At 52.9% G+C, this 19,687-nt stretch overlaps 1 protein-coding gene across 1 annotated transcript; it reads right to left on the reverse strand.

Annotated features, from left to right (window-relative positions):
* Positions 1-3,039: 3,039 nt before the first annotated feature.
* Positions 3,040-19,408, reverse strand: ITIH4 (inter-alpha-trypsin inhibitor heavy chain 4). The gene is made up of 23 exons (XM_066350819.1): positions 19,254-19,408; positions 17,943-18,103; positions 15,322-15,426; positions 15,016-15,178; positions 14,767-14,877; positions 14,170-14,298; positions 13,440-13,556; positions 13,003-13,171; positions 12,802-12,927; positions 12,457-12,638; positions 12,175-12,360; positions 9,893-10,032; positions 9,484-9,638; positions 9,180-9,206; positions 8,936-8,992; positions 8,222-8,341; positions 7,648-7,698; positions 7,397-7,423; positions 7,194-7,310; positions 5,989-6,163; positions 3,879-4,033; positions 3,659-3,755; positions 3,040-3,237 (listed from the first exon to the last, which is right to left on the reverse strand). The coding sequence occupies exons 1-23, from the start codon at positions 19,341-19,343 to the stop codon at positions 3,168-3,170; spliced, it is 2,730 nt and encodes a 909-aa protein (XP_066206916.1). The 5' UTR covers positions 19,344-19,408; the 3' UTR covers positions 3,040-3,167.
* Positions 19,409-19,687: the final 279 nt, after the last annotated feature.

The raw sequence follows: 19,687 nt of genomic DNA on the forward strand, positions 1-19,687 counted from the left end.
AGCCAGTGCTGGCCTGCTTCCACAGCTCTCCAGCATGCCCTTCCTGCTCACCCCGTGGCACTGCTTTCCTCCACCCACCTGGGACTCAATGCACAATGTCCTGGCTCTAGGCCTGGAGTCCTTGCCCTCCTTTTCAACTGGGCTGACTTCTATTTATTCTTCAACCCCAACCATGCCACATCTAGAAAGCCTTTCCTGATATTCTCCATGTTGGGCACGATGACTTCCTCTGTGTTCCTTGCAACACCTGGTTGTTCTAGGGGTGGTGGCGGTGACAATAGGCACTGTATGTCATGGTGCCCAAGGTATCCACAGCACTCTGTGCAGGGCCTGGCCCGAGCTGGTGTTGGAACGCACTCAATGAGCAAAACAATGAAAAGCATGCACCTACTTGTTGTGGACAGTAAATGGCAAAAAGCCTTTGTAGATTCAAGGCTTAGCAAAAGGCTAAGTTCTCCCCCTCCACCTCCATATTGGCTGTGATGCTCAGTATTTGCACCCACTTCACTTGCTTGCTTAGGTTGCTGGAAGCAATTTACATGCCCTTCCTCTTACTCTTTGTTTAGATGTTGGTTGATTTCACTTATGCATGGTGGGGGATTCCTGTTTATGCCTTGGGAGAGTTACTGTTTTAGCCTGGATGTGTAACTTTGTATCAAGGACTTCCTTGATTTGTATATGGCTATATAATAAAGCAAACTGGGGCTATGAGGCACTCGGATATTGCCATCAATATTTGAAGAGTCCTCCCGGTCCCATCTTTTTTTCTTAATAAGTATGTTTCCTTAATTCCCCACCGTTATTAGGAGCTGCGCTGGTCCGCAGCACCTACTTCCAATTTGTTCACAGAGGACACCTGCCCTGCTGGCTGGGCCAGGAAGTCACCCACAACCCTTCTACTATTGTACAAATTCCACTGCCCAGCTCAAATGGTGTTGCGCAGAAGGGGGAGCTTGGGGTGGGTACTCCTCTCTCATCTTCATATGTCAGAGCCTGCCACACAGCAAGCCTGACAGAGCCTTCAGGTCTGCGTGGTCTCACAGCAGCTTAGACTGGGAACCCTGCCAGCCAGCCAGGCTTGATGGAGACACAGCCAGAGAGTGTTACTGTGTGTCTGCCAGGCCAAAACTGCTGCTGGAGCCCCTCCCACAGCCCCCCTTCTAGAAAGACTCAGTAAATATCGTGTAGATCTCAGGAGCTGGGAAAAGAATGTTTTCCCTGATGATCTGGTTTGTTTCCTCTTAGCAAGCTAAGGAGCTCATTTTCTGCTTTCCTCTGGCCGCCAGGAAGCTCAGTTTCGTGGCCCTGCGGCTCCCTTCCCTGATGTCACTGATTTAACTCTCCTCCAGCTTGGCTCTTTTCCTCTCATTCTCATGATTTTTAAAGGTGTTATTCTCTTTATTCTCTTTACTTATAAGCTAAAGATTTGTCATGTTTTGTTGTTGTTATTTTTTAGTAAGAGAGTGAGAGACAGGCATAGACAGGTAGTAAAGGAGAGAGGTGAGAAGCATCAATTCTTCGTTGTGGCACCTTAGTTGTTTATTGATTGCTTTCTCATACACACCTTGACCAAGGGGCTCCAGCTGAGCCAGTGATCTCTTCCTCAAGTCAGCTACCATAGGATCATATCTATGATCCCACGCTCAAGCCAATGACCCTGCACTCAAGCCAGTGACCTTGGGATTTCGAACCTGGTCAAGCAACTTGTCATGTTTTTAAGAACTAGGTGGAGCCTGACCAGGCAGTGATGCAGCGAATAGAGTGTTGGCCTGGGATGCAGAGGACCCAGGTTCAAAACCCCAAGGTCATTGGCTTGAGCATGGGCTCATCCAGCTTGAGTGCAGCTCACCAGCTTGAGTGCGGGGTTGCTGGCTTGAGCGTGGGATCATAGACATAACCCCATGGTCACTAGCTTAAGCCCCAGGTCGCTGGCTTGAGCAAAAGGTCACTCGCTCAGCTGAAGCCCCCCGTCATGGCACATATGAGAAAGCAATCAATGAACTACTAAGGTGCCACAATAAAGAATTGATGCTTCTCATATGTCTCCCTTCCTGCTTGTCTGTCCCTGTTTTTACCTCTGTCTCTATCACTAAAACAAACAAATAAACTAGGTAGAGTAATTAGAAATAATTTTTTCTTTTCCTTTTTTAGAGAGAGAGAGACAGGAATGAAGAGAGATAAGAAGAATCAACTTGTAGTTGTGGGACTTTAATTGTTCACTGCTTTCTCTCATGTGCCTTGACGGGGGGGGGGGGGGGCTCTAGCTGAGCCAGTGACCTTGGGCTTCAAGCCAGTGACTATGGGTTCATATCTATGATCCCATACTCAAGTCAGCAACCCCGTTCTCAAGCCAGTGAACTCAGGGCTTCAACCTGGGACCTCAGCATCCCAGGTCAACACCTTATCCATTGCGCCAGCACCAGTCAGGCTCAAAATGTCTTTGAGCTTTGCCTGTGCAGGAATTGAGTGGAATCTATGGAGAGCTGACCCTGAGGCATGGGTAGGGAAGGATTTAGAGTTGGGGGCTTGGGTCATGGCCATGGGACGAGAGGCTCTTGGGAACTGATGCTTCCCTCTTAAGACCGGGGCCTCATCACTGTGTCCTCTGTCTTCCGGTGCTGACTTCTTTACAGGGCGGTAAGCAGACAGGCCTGTTCCTGAGCACAAGCATGCTGTATAAATCCCATTGGGAAGGACGCTGAAAGCTTGCTGAAAACTTCTACTCTGTTCATTCTGTCCTTGAGCGGAGTTAAAACTGCTTTTCATGATCTGAGACTGAACCTCTGCTCCCAGAGAATGTTCTGCCCTTGGCCCAGGCTTGGGGCTGGTGTGACATTTTAAATGGGTGGTTTAATCTCTCTGAATCTTAGTTTCCCACCTTGTAAAATGAAGGGGCTGGACTGAAAGCTCTTCATGGGGCTACTGGCCACAGGCCTTTGAGAGGCCAACAGTAGAAGATTCTAATGTTACACAATGCTGAATGTTCAGGATGCACTTCTGCAGTCCTGGGATTTGGCTGGATGGAACCAGAGACGCCCCTGGGCTTACATCACCTTCCTTTATTTGTAATAAGTGGAACTCCCTTCTCCATCACATGGGGCCCTGTCACAGGACACAGCCATCTGCGAACAGTGGGTGGCATGGGGGTTACACTCCTCCCATCAGGACTATAGCTCCACAGACCAGCAGGAAGTCTCTGTTCCCGGGGCCCCTTCTTGGTAATCCAGCTTGGTTTCTCTAGGATGGATGAACAGACAGACAATTAGCAAATCTCAGGTGTGGTGGGAAGAGAGGGAGTGAGCTGGGGACAGGAACATGGAGGGTGGAGTTTCAGGGCCCCTGAGAGTTCCCTGCAGCACAGGCCAACAAAGCCTGGTTACCCAAGGGAACTCAGCTGTGTATGGTGTCCAGGGTGCAGGGCACTGAGAGTTCAGCGAGCTTCCTACTGCCCCCAACTCACCCTAGTGACCTCTGGCTGGTGTGTTCTCTGTGGGTCTAAGTTGACTGTCCCTTGTGGGGGTCACTGACTGCGAAGTCAGACACGTCTGTGGCATCAACCTGTCACCTATCGCTGGTTCCCAGGCAACAACGGAGTGGAGGCCCGCAGAGACAGCTCTCTGCCTCCCAGTCCCTACCCCTGGTCTGTTTGCGGAGTCACCTGGTGGCAGGGTGGTCGTGCCCCTGGACCTTCAGTGTTCGCTTGCTGTCATCTGCTGCTGCTGAGGGCTCCCAGAGAACGTCCTGGTAAAACTGGCCTGAGAGACAAAGGGTGGGTCAGTGAGGGATAAAGACAAGGAGACACACAGAGGTGTGGTCACTGCCTGTTCCCAGGCAGAGGTGGTTTTGAGGTCCCTGGCTCAGGGACATGGGCAGCATACCAAGGGTCCCGCCAACATGGCTGGAGAAGCGGTCAGTGTCCTGCAGAAGGAGCCGAACCCCCGGCTCGGGGCCGTCCCAGTATAGCAAGCCGATGGTCACTTTGTCTGGGCTGCTGAGCAGCAGGAGCCCTGCCTTGTCCATGGTCATGATGAGGCTGTGGGGAAACCCAGCCTCCTTTGAGGAAGATAGGCATGAAGACACCTGCAGGGGGCCCTGGCAGTTGGGGTGGCTATGGGCAGAAGCTGCCCTCTTGTCCTCAGGAATGCCTTTTGTGGTCTTGGGTAGAAAGTTCATTAAATATTCTGAGCTTAGTTTCCTCATGAGTTAACTAGGACCAAAGTGAATTTAGTAATATCTGGTGATTCCAACATTTATAAGACAAAATAATGATTCATTTCCCTCTGGTTTTCTTAGATTTGGTTTCTTGTGAATTCATTTCATACGAATCAGGGGGTATCTGACTCATTTACTCTGTCCCTCTTGTTTTTATGGCTAGTGCGACTTTCTTTTGATGATCAGTGGTTAACTGTATGCTTAAATGTCTAGAAGGACGTCTCTTCTCATTCTATCCCCTTCTTTTTTTACTTAAAATAATCTTTGAAAATTTTGCCTTTTTGATGTTCTTTTGAATGTTAGGCTCCTTCAAGTGGTTGAGTAAGACCCTGCTGTTAAGCTGAGGTTATTTTAAATGGACTTGACTAACTTTGTACTGTCTTGACATAATTCAATGTAGGCGTGGTCTGTTTTTCTTCACATGCATCTTCTGTTGCTCGGGAAAGTGTGTGCACTCTCTGTCACCACAATTGATAAGTATGTTTTTGTTTTTTTTTTTTTTTTTGGTATTTTTCTGAAGTTGGAAACGGGGAGGCAGTCAGACAGACTCCAGCAGGATCCACCCGGCATGCCCACCAGGGGGCGATGCTCTGCCCATCTGGGGCATTGCTCTGCTGGGACCAGAGCCATTCTAGAGCCTGAGACAGAGGCCATGGAGCCATCCTCAGCGCCGGGGCCAACCTTGCTCCAGTGGAGCCTTGGCTGCGGGAGGGGAAGAGAGAGACAGAGAGGAAGGAGAGGGGGAGAGGTGAAGAAGCAGATGGGCACTTCTCCTGTATGCCCTGGCCGGGAATCGAACCTGGGACTCCTGCACGCCAGGCCGACGCTGTACCACTAAGCCAACCGGCCAGGGCCAAGAATTCTTTATTCCATCTTCTGGTGTGTATGTCTGAGTCAGGGAAACTCCTTGTGTGTTTATCAGATAACAGGAAACTTTTAAATCTTGTGTGAGATGGGGAGATTTTCAGGTGAGCCCCTCAGATTTGCTAGGTGTTCACTCATGGACAAGTGGAAACCAGTCTCTGCTGAAGGGCTCAGTTAGAGGGAACAGATAGGGCTCTCTGTGCTCAGCACAGGCTGGATCAGGGCCTCAGACTCTCTCCCGACCCCTCATGACTTCCAGAGCCAGAGAGCTGCCTCTGTAAGGCTCTACAGTGAGGCAGCCCCACCCAGAAGAGGCCACCGTCCACCTCCATCACCCACCAGCTCCCTGATGTCTGATGCCAGATGGACATGTCCCTCTTCATCAGAGCTTCAATAGTATGCTAAGAATAACATTTATAACCTCCACTAGTGGACAGTGCCTTCCACTTCCATCGTTACCTCTCCATGGAGACAGCTGCCCTCCAGCACGCCCAGTGCTCCCCAGCCACTCTCTGATTAGGTCTCCACTTAGCACCTAACTCAGGCATGAGGTGATCCTCCCCAGTTATGACTGAGGAAACTGAGGCTAAAAGGGTCTAAGAGGCCTGCCGAGGTCATGCAGGATTAGCAGCAGAGCTAGCTCTAAACCACACTGTCCCCTGCATGGGAGAGTGACCTTGGTTAGGTGTTAGGACAGCCAGGTCCCTGGAGCAACCCCTTGGTGCCTTCCAGAGCAGAAGGGGTATGGTGCTCTCTGCACCTCTGCCCAACCTGTGGGTGCAGCCCACAGCAGAGGACTCATGCCCAGCCCAACCACTCCATCCCCAAGCCCGTGGCCTCAGCCACCTCTCAGTGCTGTCACCAGTTAATGTGGCCTGAGAGGTCACTTCTGGTACCCAGCCTGAGGCTTACCCTGGCATCACCGAAAACAGCGTTTCCTTCCACTTATACGCAGAGCTTCTTCGGTCCCGAGTCACTACCACTTGTTCAGGGGACACGTGGACCTGCAGCTGGGGTTTCTTGAAGGTCACCTTGATCCATGAGAACTGGGCCTTATTCCTTTTATAGTGGCCAGTTACCTCAACCCCTGAGAGAGCCAGGAACAGAGAGGTGAGAGCTATGGCCCCAGCTCTCACTGGTTATGTTCCCTAGAACTGTCCTTCATCACCTCAGTGCCCTTTCCCCAGCACTCCCTCGCACTGGAGCCTGGTTTCCACAATTTCTCCTTCATCCCTTGGCTTCATTTGACTTTGGTTGGAAGGCCCCAGATTCTCAGTGATGGCCACCTTCAGATGAGCCCTCTGAGAAAGGAGATTTTGTCTGAAGTCAATTAACGTTTATAAAGCCCCTGTAATGTGGCTGGCCCTCTCCTGGGTGTCATGGCCAAGAGTGAGATGGGAAATCAGTGGTCACCACCCTCAGGGAGCAAACAGACTTGGGGCCTGGCCTGTGGAAGTGGAGACTGTGTGTGTGAGCATCCTGAGCACTGCACATCCCCATGTCTGACTTGACACCTTAGCTCCACCGGGAAGACCCTCCTGGGGGTTGAGGAGAAGGTCTGCTCAGCACACCTCCCTCCTTCTACTATTTTGCCTCTTCCACACTCTCTACAGTCCCACTACTGTCTTTCAGGGCTCTGAGCTTCTGCCAACCTCTTTTCTCTGCCATGTGAACCCCCACTTGGCTGCCAAGGCCTCGTCATTCCTGTGTGACTCTATGTAACCTCCCCTGACCCTCAAAAAGCCTTGCCTCCTCTTGAGATGGACTCTAGGTCACTCTGGGCACTGACTATAGGCCACTGTGCTTATCTTCACCCAAGTCTCTCTCTCTCTACCACTGAAGTATGGCCATGCTGGGGCGTGGGGGGCAAGCATACATCTGGTCACTCTGAAGCACCAGGCCACACGTATCTGCATATGTGGTGCCCAGTGAAAGGTCTGTGGGGTAGATATATGAGTGCAAGGGTTGGTGCTCAGGGTTGTGACCATGCCATGACCTGGGACAGGCCCACATGGGGCAATTGGCTTCCTTGGGTTGGTATCCCAGTGTTGTCTCCAGGATGGTAAGTTGAGGTTGAGTGTGGGTTTCTCTGGGTGGATGACTGGCCTGGGTCTCACCTTGGTCAGGGTCTGAGAGCAGGTTCATTGGCCCCTGAGAGTGCTTGATATCCACACAGAGCCGGTCCACGCTCTGCCCAGGCAGTGGCAGGATGGCGGAGGGAGCCTGGATAGGGGCTGGGACAGCAGATGAGGTTCCTGGGGCAGGGAGAACAAGCTGGGGGCAGGACTGGGGAGGGAGGTGGAGGGGGCTGGCAACTCACCTGGTGGTAGGGCTGTTTGGGTTATTTCTAAAAGAAGAAAAAGTCTGGGTTTAGGTATCCCTTTCCTGGGGAGCTGGAGGCAGGGGGAGTTGAAGGATAGAGGAGGAGATGGGTGAGGCCAGAATTCCTTCTTCACTTCAGCATTGAGAAACCCATGTACCAGGTTTGCAGAGATCCCTGGGGCTCTCCCACCCAGGTTCTTCCTGCTACAGGGCCATAGTCTACTTCAGGGACTCTGGTCTGGGGACTACCTTTCAATGCTAAATCCATTTCATCAAACTCGTCATCAAGACCTGGAGGGGCTGGTGTCAGCACAGGATCAGACAGGAACAGAAAGGGAGAAGGCAGTCAAGATTCAGAGCAACCAGCCTGCCCTCCAACCATCACTGCTACCTGCCACTCACCAAGCACCAGCTCGTGACCCTTGCCCCACATAGCCAAGCTAGGAGAACCTTCACAAAGAGATTTTCAAACAGAAGAGCACACTATTAGGAAAAACACTAAGGAGACAGGGTCCAGCCTGGCTTTGTGGCTATGTCTGAGTCCAGATTTGGAGATCAGAAACAGCTCATGAGACCACTAATGCTTTTAGGAAGAGAGGAAGCCTTCCTTTTGCAGAAGGTTCCATACTGAGGCAGCCTCCAGAGTGTAATAACTCTGATGCAGTGAAAATAAAGGACACGGTATTCAGTGTCATGCTCCACAGCAACTCTCTCTGGTCTGTGCCCAGCCCTGTGCATGGGGCTTTCTCTCATCCTGCTCTACAGGCAGGTTTAATCATTACCTTGAGAAAATGAGGCCTTCTGAAGTCAGGAAGTGTCTTACCTGGCATGCTTGCTAGAACTGGGCCTGAGGTCAAATCGAAGGATGAATAATGATGAGGATGAAGAGATCCAGGTAGTCCCTGTCTCGATGAGAAGCTATGTAGCATCCCAGGAAATCTAGCTTTAGAAAGGTTGATAAGTGCCTAACCTGTGATGGCGCAGTGGATAAAGCATCAACCTGGAACGCTGAGGTCGCAGATTCGAAACCCTGGGCTTGTCTGGTCAAGGCACATATGGGAGTTGATGCTTCCTGCTCCTCCCTTCTCTCCCCCCCCTAAAAATAAATAAATAAAATCTAAAAAGAAAAGTTGACTACTGCGGTCTTCTCTCAGTCAGTGTCATGGGTCCTCACAACCACTTCAGAGAGGGATGTAGAGAGGGCAGATGGCACCCTTCCCTAAACCAACCACTCCGAGAGCCTCTCCCCCTATAGCCAGGAGAAATTCAAAGCTGTAAAAATAGACTCTTTTTGAAACCCTCCCCACTGGGATATCAGCCACCCCAATGTAGTGCTCCCCAAACTACCTTGTTTTGTGAGGCTTCTTTTGTTTAAGGAGAGAAGGTACTTCCTAATCAGATACACCTGAACTTGAGTCCCAGCCCTGCCACCAGCCAGAAGAGCCAAGAAAGTCACTCTCCCCACAACCAGGGCAGAGCCCAGTGGTCAGAGTCAAGGTTCTGTCAATCTCCCTTCCCCCTCCCTCTCCTCTGCTACCTTTATGTAGTCTGGGCCCTTGGCCTCCCTTGGTATGAACTCTGAAGACAGCATGACCTGGGAATTGGAGAGATCTGGGTATGCAACCAGCTGGACGGGGACTGTGCCCCTATTGTTCAGGATAGGCAATATCTGAATGCACCACCATGCTTGGGCAGATGATGCCCCTTGTGGGACCGGTATCCTAGGACCTATATCAGCTAACTGTCACCCAGACCAGCTTTTGAGGCTATTAGGCCCTTACCTGGAGGAATACTCCTGTGTCTGTTTTCTGGATAAAACAAAAAGAGAAGAGAGAGAGATACTGTTTGGGTGGTTTTGATAAATTTGAAGTGCTTAAGTTTAGTCTTGCTTCCCAAGCCCAGCACTACATAGGTGCAGTGAACTTGGTGGGGGTGGGGGTACTGGGGGACCTGGCCTCGATTTCCTCCTCAGTGAAATGAGATGTATCTCGTGGGGATCCTGGGAGTCTGTGTGGCAGGTTAAGGTCTTGGTCGGGATGGGGGGAAGGACTTGAGGAGAGACTTGGAGCTCACTGTCACACCCACCATTTTCTACGGGCTTCTCAGCAACTTGAGACTGTTCTTGGCCTTCAGGTTTGGTGACCACCATGGAAGTGAGAGGGGTGACAAAGCTGTAGTTGAGCGACAAGCCCAAAGCTTGGGTCTCAAAAGCCTGCTTATCAGCATCTGACGCAGAAACCCTGCAAGTTAAGAGCATAAGACTCATCAGGTCCCTGGATGCCTAGTTTGAGTCTCCCTCCCTTCCAAACCCTTGGAGGGGGGACTGGTTATTGCTGGGAGAGTCTGGGGTGCAGACACAACACCATGACCCCCTTTCTCCTTGCCTTGGTGAAGCCCCATGCCAATTGTGCCACCCCACCCATGAAGAACTAGGGGAGGCTCTGAAGCCATGTGCGGCCACCCCAGTGGGCCCTCGGGGGTAAGGGCCACCCACATTTTCTCCAGCAGTTGCTGAATGGTCAGGTATGCCCAGAGTCTCTCCATGAAGCCATGGAAGATGTACTTGGGGCTCCGAAATTCCTCCTCCTGCTCCGCCACCCTGGACTCCATTTGGAAGGTGACGTTCTGCATGAGCTGGAAAGAGGGGCGCAGCTAGGACAGGAGCAGTGAGGGCCTGATGCCCACACCTGGCCTGGCGCTTCCAAGCGCTTCCATGAGAAACCTGGGTAGAGCTGGGGCAGGTCTCACATTGGCTGTGAGGACCGCATTTCCTTAGAGTGGGGAACAGGGAGGGAGTTTACAGGTATGAGGGGCTCAGCCACAGAACCCTCAAGGATGAGAAGGAGGTGGAGAGAAAAGGTAGAAACTATTGCAGGTGCAACATGGCAGGTGCAGAGCCAGGAGCTCAGATCAGCTGGAGCTTTTGAGGAGAAGGAAAATTAGGCTGGGATGCGACCTCGGGCCAGTGCAGAAACAGCAGCAAGTGTGGTTTAGGGCAGAAAGGTCCCCAGGCACAGCCCACCCTCAGCCCAAAGATGGAGAATTCTGGGGACAGAGAGGGAAGTGTCTTTCCCAGCAGTCAGTGGCAGTGTTCGGATCAGAAACAAGTGTCATGCACCTGATAGGGTTTGGGGTCCCATCTACCCCAAAAAGCTGTCCCCTTGACCAAGCTGGTGCCCTCTGCTGGGACCAGGCACTGTGCAGTGGCAACATCAAGGCATGTGCCCAAGTTCTGGGTGGATTGCTGCTTCCTTCCCCAGGGTGGGGCCTTCTGGTCTCAGACTGACCTGGACAGCAGCCTGGGAAATGGGGTCTGAGGGCAGGGGAACCCCAGCCCTCTCTTGTCACAACACCCACAGCAGCTGAAGGCCGTTATAATATGGCTCAGGTCCTGTCCCTGTTGATGGGACCACCCTCCTCTCTCACCGCAGCTGGGCCCCCCAGACTTTCGTCACATGCAGGCCTCCTGCACAAGTGTTGTCCTGTCCACACATACAGTTATTTGTTTGATGGGTTTTCCTTAAATGAACTTTAAACAGACTAACTTGGCCTTGTCCTAAGGAATGGTACCTGTGAAATCTTAGGTCTGGGGTCTGAATTATATTTTTCAGAAGACACATTAAAATAAATACATAATTACTAAAACAAAGACATGTTTATAAACTCCCCTGAGTCACCTGGGGTTCCGCACTTGGGGAACTCTCGGCCTCCAGGCTAATATGAGCTGCTAACATGTATGAAATGTTTACTCTGGGCAGAAGTTAAGTTAATCTCCATAGCAGTCTTACAGTGTGGGTAAGGCGACTGATTCTCATTTTTACACAGGAGGAAACCAGGCACAAGGAGATCAGGTGACTCCCCAGGCCTTCCCTGCCGGAGGTGGCAGAGGGGTTTGAAGCCAGCCAGGATGCACTGCGCATCATGACACTTGCCTACTTCTTCTGAGACCTGGTCCTGGGCCCACCATGCCCGCCTGCCTTGTCCACCTGCTATTATCCCCAAATATCCTGCCCACCTGCCATGCAAACCTGAAACATTTCTCCATCACTCCACCATCTGGCCTCTGTCACCTTCTACTCATGCCATCGTCTCAGCTGAGTCTCCTCCAGGAAGCCCTCCCTGATCCCCAGGCCAGGTTGAGGCCCCTGTGCAGCTCTCTCATGTCCTGGGTTTATCCTCTCAAGGATAACCTAGGCTGCCGGTCCTTGTTTGTGTGATGATTTACCCATACTGTCTCTCTCATGAGGGCAGTATCCCTAGGGCCTGTAGAAGGATCTGGAGTAGGGCAAGTGCTCAGTTCTCTCTGTGGAATGAGAGGGCCCCTGTACCACAGAGGCAGGAAGGCCAGGACATGGCATCATGTGGTGAGCCTGGCTCTTGACCTGGCTGCAGTGGGACCCAGGAAAAGTTGGACCTCAGTCTGCTCCTCTGTAAGTGGGAGCAGCCCTCCCTGCCTCACTGCAACCTCAGAGGTCTGGTGTGAGGCTGGGCGGGGAGGCCCAGCGCCTGGTGCCTCAGGCGCAGCAGCAGCGCAGACTGACTACGGAGCGCCTACCAGGTGCTGAAAGCACGGGTGCTCTCAGGGAGTCACAGTATTACCTCATTGAAGCTCCACCGCCAGCCTGTGCAGGGGGACTGATGTCATCCGCAAGTGGCAGGAAGCCCTTTGTAACTTGGTCAGTCAGCTAGAGTCTGGCAGGGCTGAGGTTCGAATCCAAACCCTCTGAATGCCTGCTCCAGTTGCCCTTCCCCTCCAGGATGGCTGACCACACTCACCAGCTGCCCGGTGACTGTGGCTGAGAGCACATCAGGGTTCTGGTCTTGGAGCTTCCCGGACACCACCAGCTCAGAGCCCTCGAAGAGCAGCTGGAAGTTGTCCTGAGTGACCTCCTCAACCGTGTTGCTTGGGTACTCGAAGGCCACCTTTGTCAGCAATGGGTTGGCCACCTCCAGGTAGAAGTCCTGCAGGGTGGAGGGAGTGTCACAAGGGCTGGGCAGGGTCTGCCCACCTTTCTGAGCCAGGCTTCACTCACGCTGTTCCCAGGGACAGGCTGGCACCTGAAGCTGCAGGGCGGAGTCTGAGTCCTCATAGATGCGCCGAGCAAGGCCACCATTCTCCAGGGCCAGCTTCTCCAGGAAGGTGTAGCTCACATCAAAGCCGAAGCCCAGGCAGAAGAGGCTGTACTTGCCATTTATGGCATCCTTCACGTTCTTCTGGATTCTCATGGGGCTAGTCTCCCCTGGACCCAGTGGTTTGGGATGGGGTGAGAAAACAATGATTTGCCCAAGGGATATTTTTGGAATCTCAGAGTCAGAGGGGCCTCAGGGACCCCCTCCCTTCCCCAGATCCCACAGCAAGCCAGGATGGAGCCCCAGCTGCTCCCTCTGGGGTAGTGCCCTCACCCACGGTGGGGTCACCATCAGTGAGGAGGAGGAGGAGGGAGACGCTCCCTGAGAGCAGCAGTTCCTCCCGGTTGGCTCTCTCCAGCAGCTGCACGGCCATCAGCATTGCATCATTGATATTGGTCCCTGAGGGGCACACACTCTCAGGATGGCTCCCAGGTGGGGCTCAGTGCCACCCTGTCGGGCTGCAGTGGCACTCACCTCCTTGAGCGTGGATTCTGGCAGCGTAGCTCTTGGCCTCCTCCACATTCTTGGTGGAAGCTGGCACCAGCGATGGCTTCCACTGGGTTGCTTCATTGCTGAAGCTGATGAGGTTGAACTGATCTTTGGGGCTCAGGTCATCCAGGATCTTGATTAGGGCTTCCCGGGTCTGGTCAGGGGAACGGAAGACAGGTGGGTATCTCAGTGGGGCCTCCCTGGGGTTCATGTGCCGTTGAGCTGCACCCCTAGGCCCACCCCTGGAGGGGGGACATGGTGAATGCTCTAGGGGCAGGACCAGCCCATACTCTGACCAATCTTACCCCTAAGAGCCCCCAACCCAGGAAGGTGGAGGAGGGAGGGTCTGCCTCTTGGACCAGAGATGATGGTATGAGGCATCTGAGAGTTTTTAGGGCACCACCCCAGCCCAGGTGACCCACCTGCTGGATTTTCTTGCCATCCATGGAACCGCTCTTGTCAATGACAAAGATCACATTCTTGGGTATCGTGGGCAGGCCCGTGGGGGCAAAATAGTGCACGAAGTAGCCATTCTCAATCTGTGACCAGAGTGAGATGCACCTCAGGAGATGAGAGCTGTAGTCCTGCCCTGCCCCCACCCAGCTTCCTCACCCCAAATCCTTGGGTCTCCATGCTCTCTTTATTTCAGCTCCTTCCCAAATCCTCAGCCCCCTTAGGACTCAGTCTAGTCACTCTCTTGCTGAAGACTTCCCTGCTCATGATGGTCCACTAGAACTCGACCTCTACTCTACCTCTGATTTGCATATTTGAAACAGTTTATGCTCCATCAAAAGAATGAAGACTCCAATAACAAGGCCCATCAAAAGAATAAAGGAAAAGCACAATGATACCAAAACTTCTGTAAAAGACACTATTGTAAATGAGCATAAAACTGATCTGTGAGCCTCCTGGAGGCCAAGGTTATAAGAGAAACCCTACGGGGCAGTTCTTTAGCAGAGATGAAATGTTTTTGCCTCTGAAAGGAAATTCTTTCAGGGACAGCACAACTAAACTGCTTGTTTTCTGTCTGTGTTGCCCTTAGTGCACACTGAGAAGCAGGAGCAGTTTTTTTGCCTTTTCTTCTAGGACGCCCAGGCTCTTGAGGATGGATGGGTTTCCTGGTGACTCTGCTCTTCCCTGGAGCCTACACACCTGAATGGAACCTCCAGAGAGTGTCCGGTTCACATCATAGCGGACAATGAAGTCGCCATTCACAACTGTGTCCTGTTGCTCTGGAGAATTCTGTTGCTGGGAGAGCGTTGGCTTGAATCGGATGTGAGCCTGGAGAAATGACTAGGTTGAAGTTGAGAGGAGCAGCAAGGCCATACCAACAACACCCCTCACCCGGTCTGAAGTGAGAGTTCCAGGACTTTCTCTCAGGCTGCACTGTCATATAGACCGCCTCAGTACGGCAGATGGGGTGTGAGCATGCGGCCCCTGCTCCTAGAGTTGTGCAAGCATAGGCTGGGCTCCGGATGTGTACGACTCAGCTATCTCCTCCTGTCCCCCTGGTCCCGGGACCCTATAGCAGTCACCTCTCCAAACTCCTGTCCCCTGATCTCAGTGTTCAAACCAGCACCCACAGTCCTCTCCCCATCTGCTACATGTCAGCATAGACACGGAGACTCTAGAAGTCTGCTTAGCTTAGAGATTCTGCCCAATTGTCCTCTCTCTGGAAATTCAGGCTCGTAAGGCTGGCCTGAAGACAGGTCCCTTGGTACCCCTGCCCACCCACTGTGGCAGGCCCACCTTAGTCTCGTTCTGTGAGGTGGTGAGGGCATTTGCCAGTTTGTTGGTCATGAAGGTGCTCTCTGTCTCCAGGAAATTGATTCCCTGAGGCTCGAAGATGTGAATATCCATCTAGAAGCAAGAAGTGTGTCACTGGGTTACTTAGGAGCCAGGGCTGGGCCTCATAGGAAACAGAGAAGGAAGAGGGGCCGCCCTCAGCAGCGTAGCTGTCATCTAGGAGGGTTCTCGGGAGGAGGCAGTACCAGGTACCTGCAGGTGCTTGACTAGCTGCTGGGGCCAGACTTGCAGCAGCAGCTCATATGCTCCTAGATGCCGCTTCAGCAACTCCTCATACACCAGCTCGAAGGTGACCTTGGCAGCAGGAGCTACACTGACCGATACTTGAAACTGCTCCATCTTTCTCCCAGTTGCCCTGGGGGAGGAGGGCGTCAGGTCCGCCCCTCCAGACCAGATGGGGTACGGACACTGGGTGCAGGAACAGGGCTAAAGGGCTAAAGGGGGGGGATGCTTCGGCCCCCTCCCCCACTACAGTCCCCGGCCACCCCGTGGGCTCACTTGACGAGGCCAGCACTCTGTCCTCTGGCCACAGCCGCACTGTACTGTTCCTGAGCTGCATCCTTCTCCTTGATGTTCCCTGGGTAGCTCACACCATCAATGATCCTGGAGCAAGAGGGCAGGTATTGCTGAGAGCCTGGTGGGGCGGCCCATTCCAATCCCACCTCCCCCAGAGAGCCTCTCTGGGGCTTGGCATGCTTTTTTTTTTTTTTTTTAATTAATTTATTTTTTACAGAGACAGAGAGAGAGTCAGAGAAAGGGATAGACAGGAACGGAGAGAGATGAGAAGCATCAATCATTAGTTTTTCGTTGCACCGTTGCAACACCTTAGTTGTTCATTGATTGCTTTCTCATATGTGCCTTGACCACAGGCCTTCAGCAGACCAAGTAACCCCTTGCTCAAGCCAGCGACCTTGGGTCCAAGCTGGTGGGCTTTTTGCTCAAACCAGATGAGCCCGCGCTCAAGTTGGCGACCTCGGGGTCTCAAACTCGGGTCCTCTGCATCCCAGTCCGACGCTCTATCCACTGCGCCACCGCCTGGTCAGGCTTGGTGTGCCTCTTGATAGAGTGACTCCTACCTTTACCGGACCCCACCTGTTTATTACGCACCTACTGTGTACAAGACTGTAGGAACCTGGGTAAGGGCAGAGGGCCTCTGCCAGGTAAGCCAGGTCTCCATCTACCCTGAGGCATGCAGAGTGTAAGTAAATATTCGTTCTACTAAATGAACAGGGGAGGGAGGTAGCAGAGTAGGCAGGACTGAGCTAAGTCCTGGCCTCTCTTCTTCCCTCCAGTCTGGCCCCACATTCCAATTGCCCCTCCACCTCATAGACCAGCGGTTCTCAAAATTCGGGTCGTGACCCCGGCGGGGGTCGAACGACCAAAACACAGGGGTCGCCTAAAGCTATCGGTTTCTGATGTTTTGGAAACCCCTGTGTTTTGGTGGTTCGACCCCCGCCGGGGTCGCGACCCACAGGTTGAGAACCGCTGTCATAGACTGTCCCCAGAGGAACAGGTCAGCCACCAGCGAGAGTTTTCTGAGCTGTCTTTGCACCCAGCCCTGTGTCCACGGCAGACTGAGGAGCAGGGAGATGCCAGGCTCCCGGGCCAGTGGGAGACACAAGGCTGATGGCGCTGAACCCTCTGCCCAGCAGCTCAGGGCAGGGTACGCTGCAGACAAGGGGGCTTTGCACAAGTGTTGGACTGGACTCCCAGGGGTGTGGACACAATCCTAGTGGCCTCTCTTTGGGACTGAGAGAACTGCTTTGGGCTGTTGGAGGAAAAAGGCTGCCCTAGAGCCTCTTTGTTGGGTGAGTAGGGACAGGGCAGGCAAATAAGCCTGTTCCACTTGGGCGTGTTGTGAAAGGGTGGGAGTGTGCAGAGGGAGGTGGGAAGGGGCAGCCAGGACTTCAGGGTGGAGTGTTCCTCCTTCCCACCACCCTGACCTTCCCGGTCATAATTTAACTCTGGGCTAGGGATGGGGTTGGTGCATGGGCCGCAGGGCTCCTCTTCCCAAATGTCTGCTTGGGGTCCCAGCCAGGCCAGGGAGCAGGATACCCTGCCCCCCAATTCCCTATCTCAGGCAGCAACAGGATCCGGGCCCAGAAAGGGACGCAAGTGCTGGGCTCTCAGCATATGCACTGGTCCTGGGATCTTTGCAATCTGGTGGCCTTTGCACCCATGTAGGGGGCTGGGTGCAGGCTGTGAAGCTCATGCTGCGAGCTGGGCAGCATAGGCCCTGGCTCTGATGGGAAAGGGAGGAGCCAACCACAGGGATCCAGCCCTGCTGCAGTTTCTCAGAGGTCCCAGGGTACACTGGGGACCCTGTCTAAGGTATGCTCATTCTCTGCTTCACTATCACCCTCCATGAGTTTCAGGGTTCAGCCTCTCTCTGGCCTGTCCTCACTGCCTCTCCTTTGGGGAAAGGGACAGAGTTCTCTTGTATTTAGCAAACATTGCAAAACAGTTGGGGAGGATGGGGGAGGACAGTAGAGGACAAGGTAAGGATCATCATTAGCTCACGGAGTCCACAGAAACCCTGGGGACCTCCCAGTATGTCTCTGACCCACAGCAGAAATCCCCTTTCTATGGTAACCCAGTTAGGGGTAAGGGGACTAGCCTGGCTTAGAAATTCCAGTGACAAGGAGGTCCCCCACCTCAAGGCATCGCTCCACTGTGGGGCAGTCCAGGAGTTAGGAAGTTTTCTGTCTTCTGAGCTGGAATCTCCCTTTTGGTGATACCCTCCTGCCTGGGCCTGACCTCAATATGTCTCAAAGACAAAAAATGCTGTGGTTCTCCACCAGACACCTGGGCGGCACTTAGGAATGGATGGATGGATAAAGGGATGATGAAGGAAAGGATCGAAGAAGGGATGGAGGGACAGATGGACGGAAGGATAGATTGAGACGTGGAGAGATTACGGGAGTGGATGAGGGAGAGGTGGAAACATCTCTAAGAATGCAGAGTTCCTGGGTAAAGCCTCTGGTTCCCCATATTGCCTACAGGTGGAATGCACGTACCTCACATCAGGAAAAGGTTCTTTTCTTCCTGAGGGACATGAGGATGGGGTGGCAGTGCTGGGGAGGGGAAGGGGGCCAGGAGGTGAGCAGGAAGGCACCTACATAGAGAAGTTGGTGATGAAGGCTTTCTTGGGCAACTCCATCTGGAAGACAGCCTCCTGCATAGTGTCAGCTCTATTGACCACTCTGCTGGTGACGACCGTGTGGGCAAATCGGGATGAGACCTTGGAGTCCACATTGAGGCTGTAGATGTCGATGACATTCTGGACCAGTGAAGGAGGAGGGGTGAGACTGTTTCAACGCCCGCCCAGCTTGGGCAACACTCTTTCAGAGTGGGCCCTGACCTTGGTCTCAAACCAAGCCCTGGCCCCCAGCCCCGGCTGAGTGACTGACCAGGCCTCAGGCTAAACCTCGGGAAGCATTTCATGTGAGAACCTTCTTCTCAACTAAGAGGCAGCTGTATGCTTCATTCCCCACCTTATAGTGCCACGGGCAGGGACCCCTTTCTCACCACGCAGGGGGTCTGAGAGGGAATTCTTCCTTATCTTGGCCCTGGTGGGATCAGGAAGCTTAGGCTTAGCTCTGCCCACCAAAAGGGCAGCAAACAAGTTCTTTGATTTCTGGTGACCTTGGCCTCCATGGATATTGGAGAAAACAGCTCCTGCCAGTCTCCCACCAGGGGCCTACAGGAGCCAGGAGAATCTGGTCCAGTCTCTAAGATCAGGGAGCCCTCTTCTTTGCCCCCTTTCTCTGCAGCCAGGGACCCTCCCCAGGTGCCCTGCCTAGGCCCATGGGTTACTGCCCCAGGCATATGCTCTTCAACTCAGGTGTAAGGTTCCCATGTGCACACACAAGGAGCTCTACACACCTCCTGCCTGCCTGCATACAGCACACTTGTGTACACACTAGCTCTGTTCACCTGCACACACAGCTTAGCACAGAGGTGGCCAAGTAGCTTGTATATCCATGTGAGTGTCTGCTCTGTGCCAGGCACTGCACTAAGCACTTTATAGTGTTATAAATTTCATCTCCACAACAAACCTACAAACAGGGAAGTGAGACAGAGGAAGCTTAACTTCCTTGAGGTCATTCAGGCAGAGGGAGGTAGACCTGGACTCACAAAGCCCACTCCCACCCATCCCACCCACTACTGGCCTCCAGGGGCAACTTGCTCAACAGCAGTTCCTAACCTGGAACATGTGAGTAAGATCACCCTTCTATCAAATGGGAAAGTGTCCATAAAGCCCTCAGGGCTGTGCCTGGTGGACAGTCAGCACCATTTCTTGGCATCCAGGCTGGTCCACGCTCACTTGAACTTACATGCTCACACATACACAGGCTCTCCTCGACTCATTCACCAGCTCGCACCAGCCACATTCAGGGACACACTCGGGTGCCCGTGGCACCTGCTACCTTTTGGGCAGGGGTGATCTGGAGGACAGCCAGCAGCGAGAGCAGAACCAGCATGACACCACAGGCATGGGCAGGAGCTGGGGTCTTCATTTTGGCTCCAGTGCCTGGCAGGCTGCTTCTGGATTTGAGAGTAAGTGGGAAATGAATTAGTAACTGGCTTGCTGCCCCGCCCCTGTGGGGGCGGGTTCTGGGAAATTGGGATCTACAAGCCAAAACTTGCAGTGACTCAGATAAGAAGGCAAACTGCCAGTGTCCTGTGGACCTTGGCTAGGGACAGGAACATGTACACTAAGTCCTCGATGTCATCATCGGTAGGTTCTTGGAAACTGCAACATTAAGTAAAATGATGTATATTTTACCTGAGGCTAATTGATATAAATGAGTTCAGTTACTATGGCATATTTATGGTCACAAAAACATTACCAAACTTTTAA

The sequence above is a fragment of the Saccopteryx leptura genome, chromosome 10 (genome assembly GCF_036850995.1).
Source record: "Saccopteryx leptura isolate mSacLep1 chromosome 10, mSacLep1_pri_phased_curated, whole genome shotgun sequence".
Classification (NCBI taxonomy): Eukaryota; Metazoa; Chordata; class Mammalia; order Chiroptera; family Emballonuridae; genus Saccopteryx; species Saccopteryx leptura.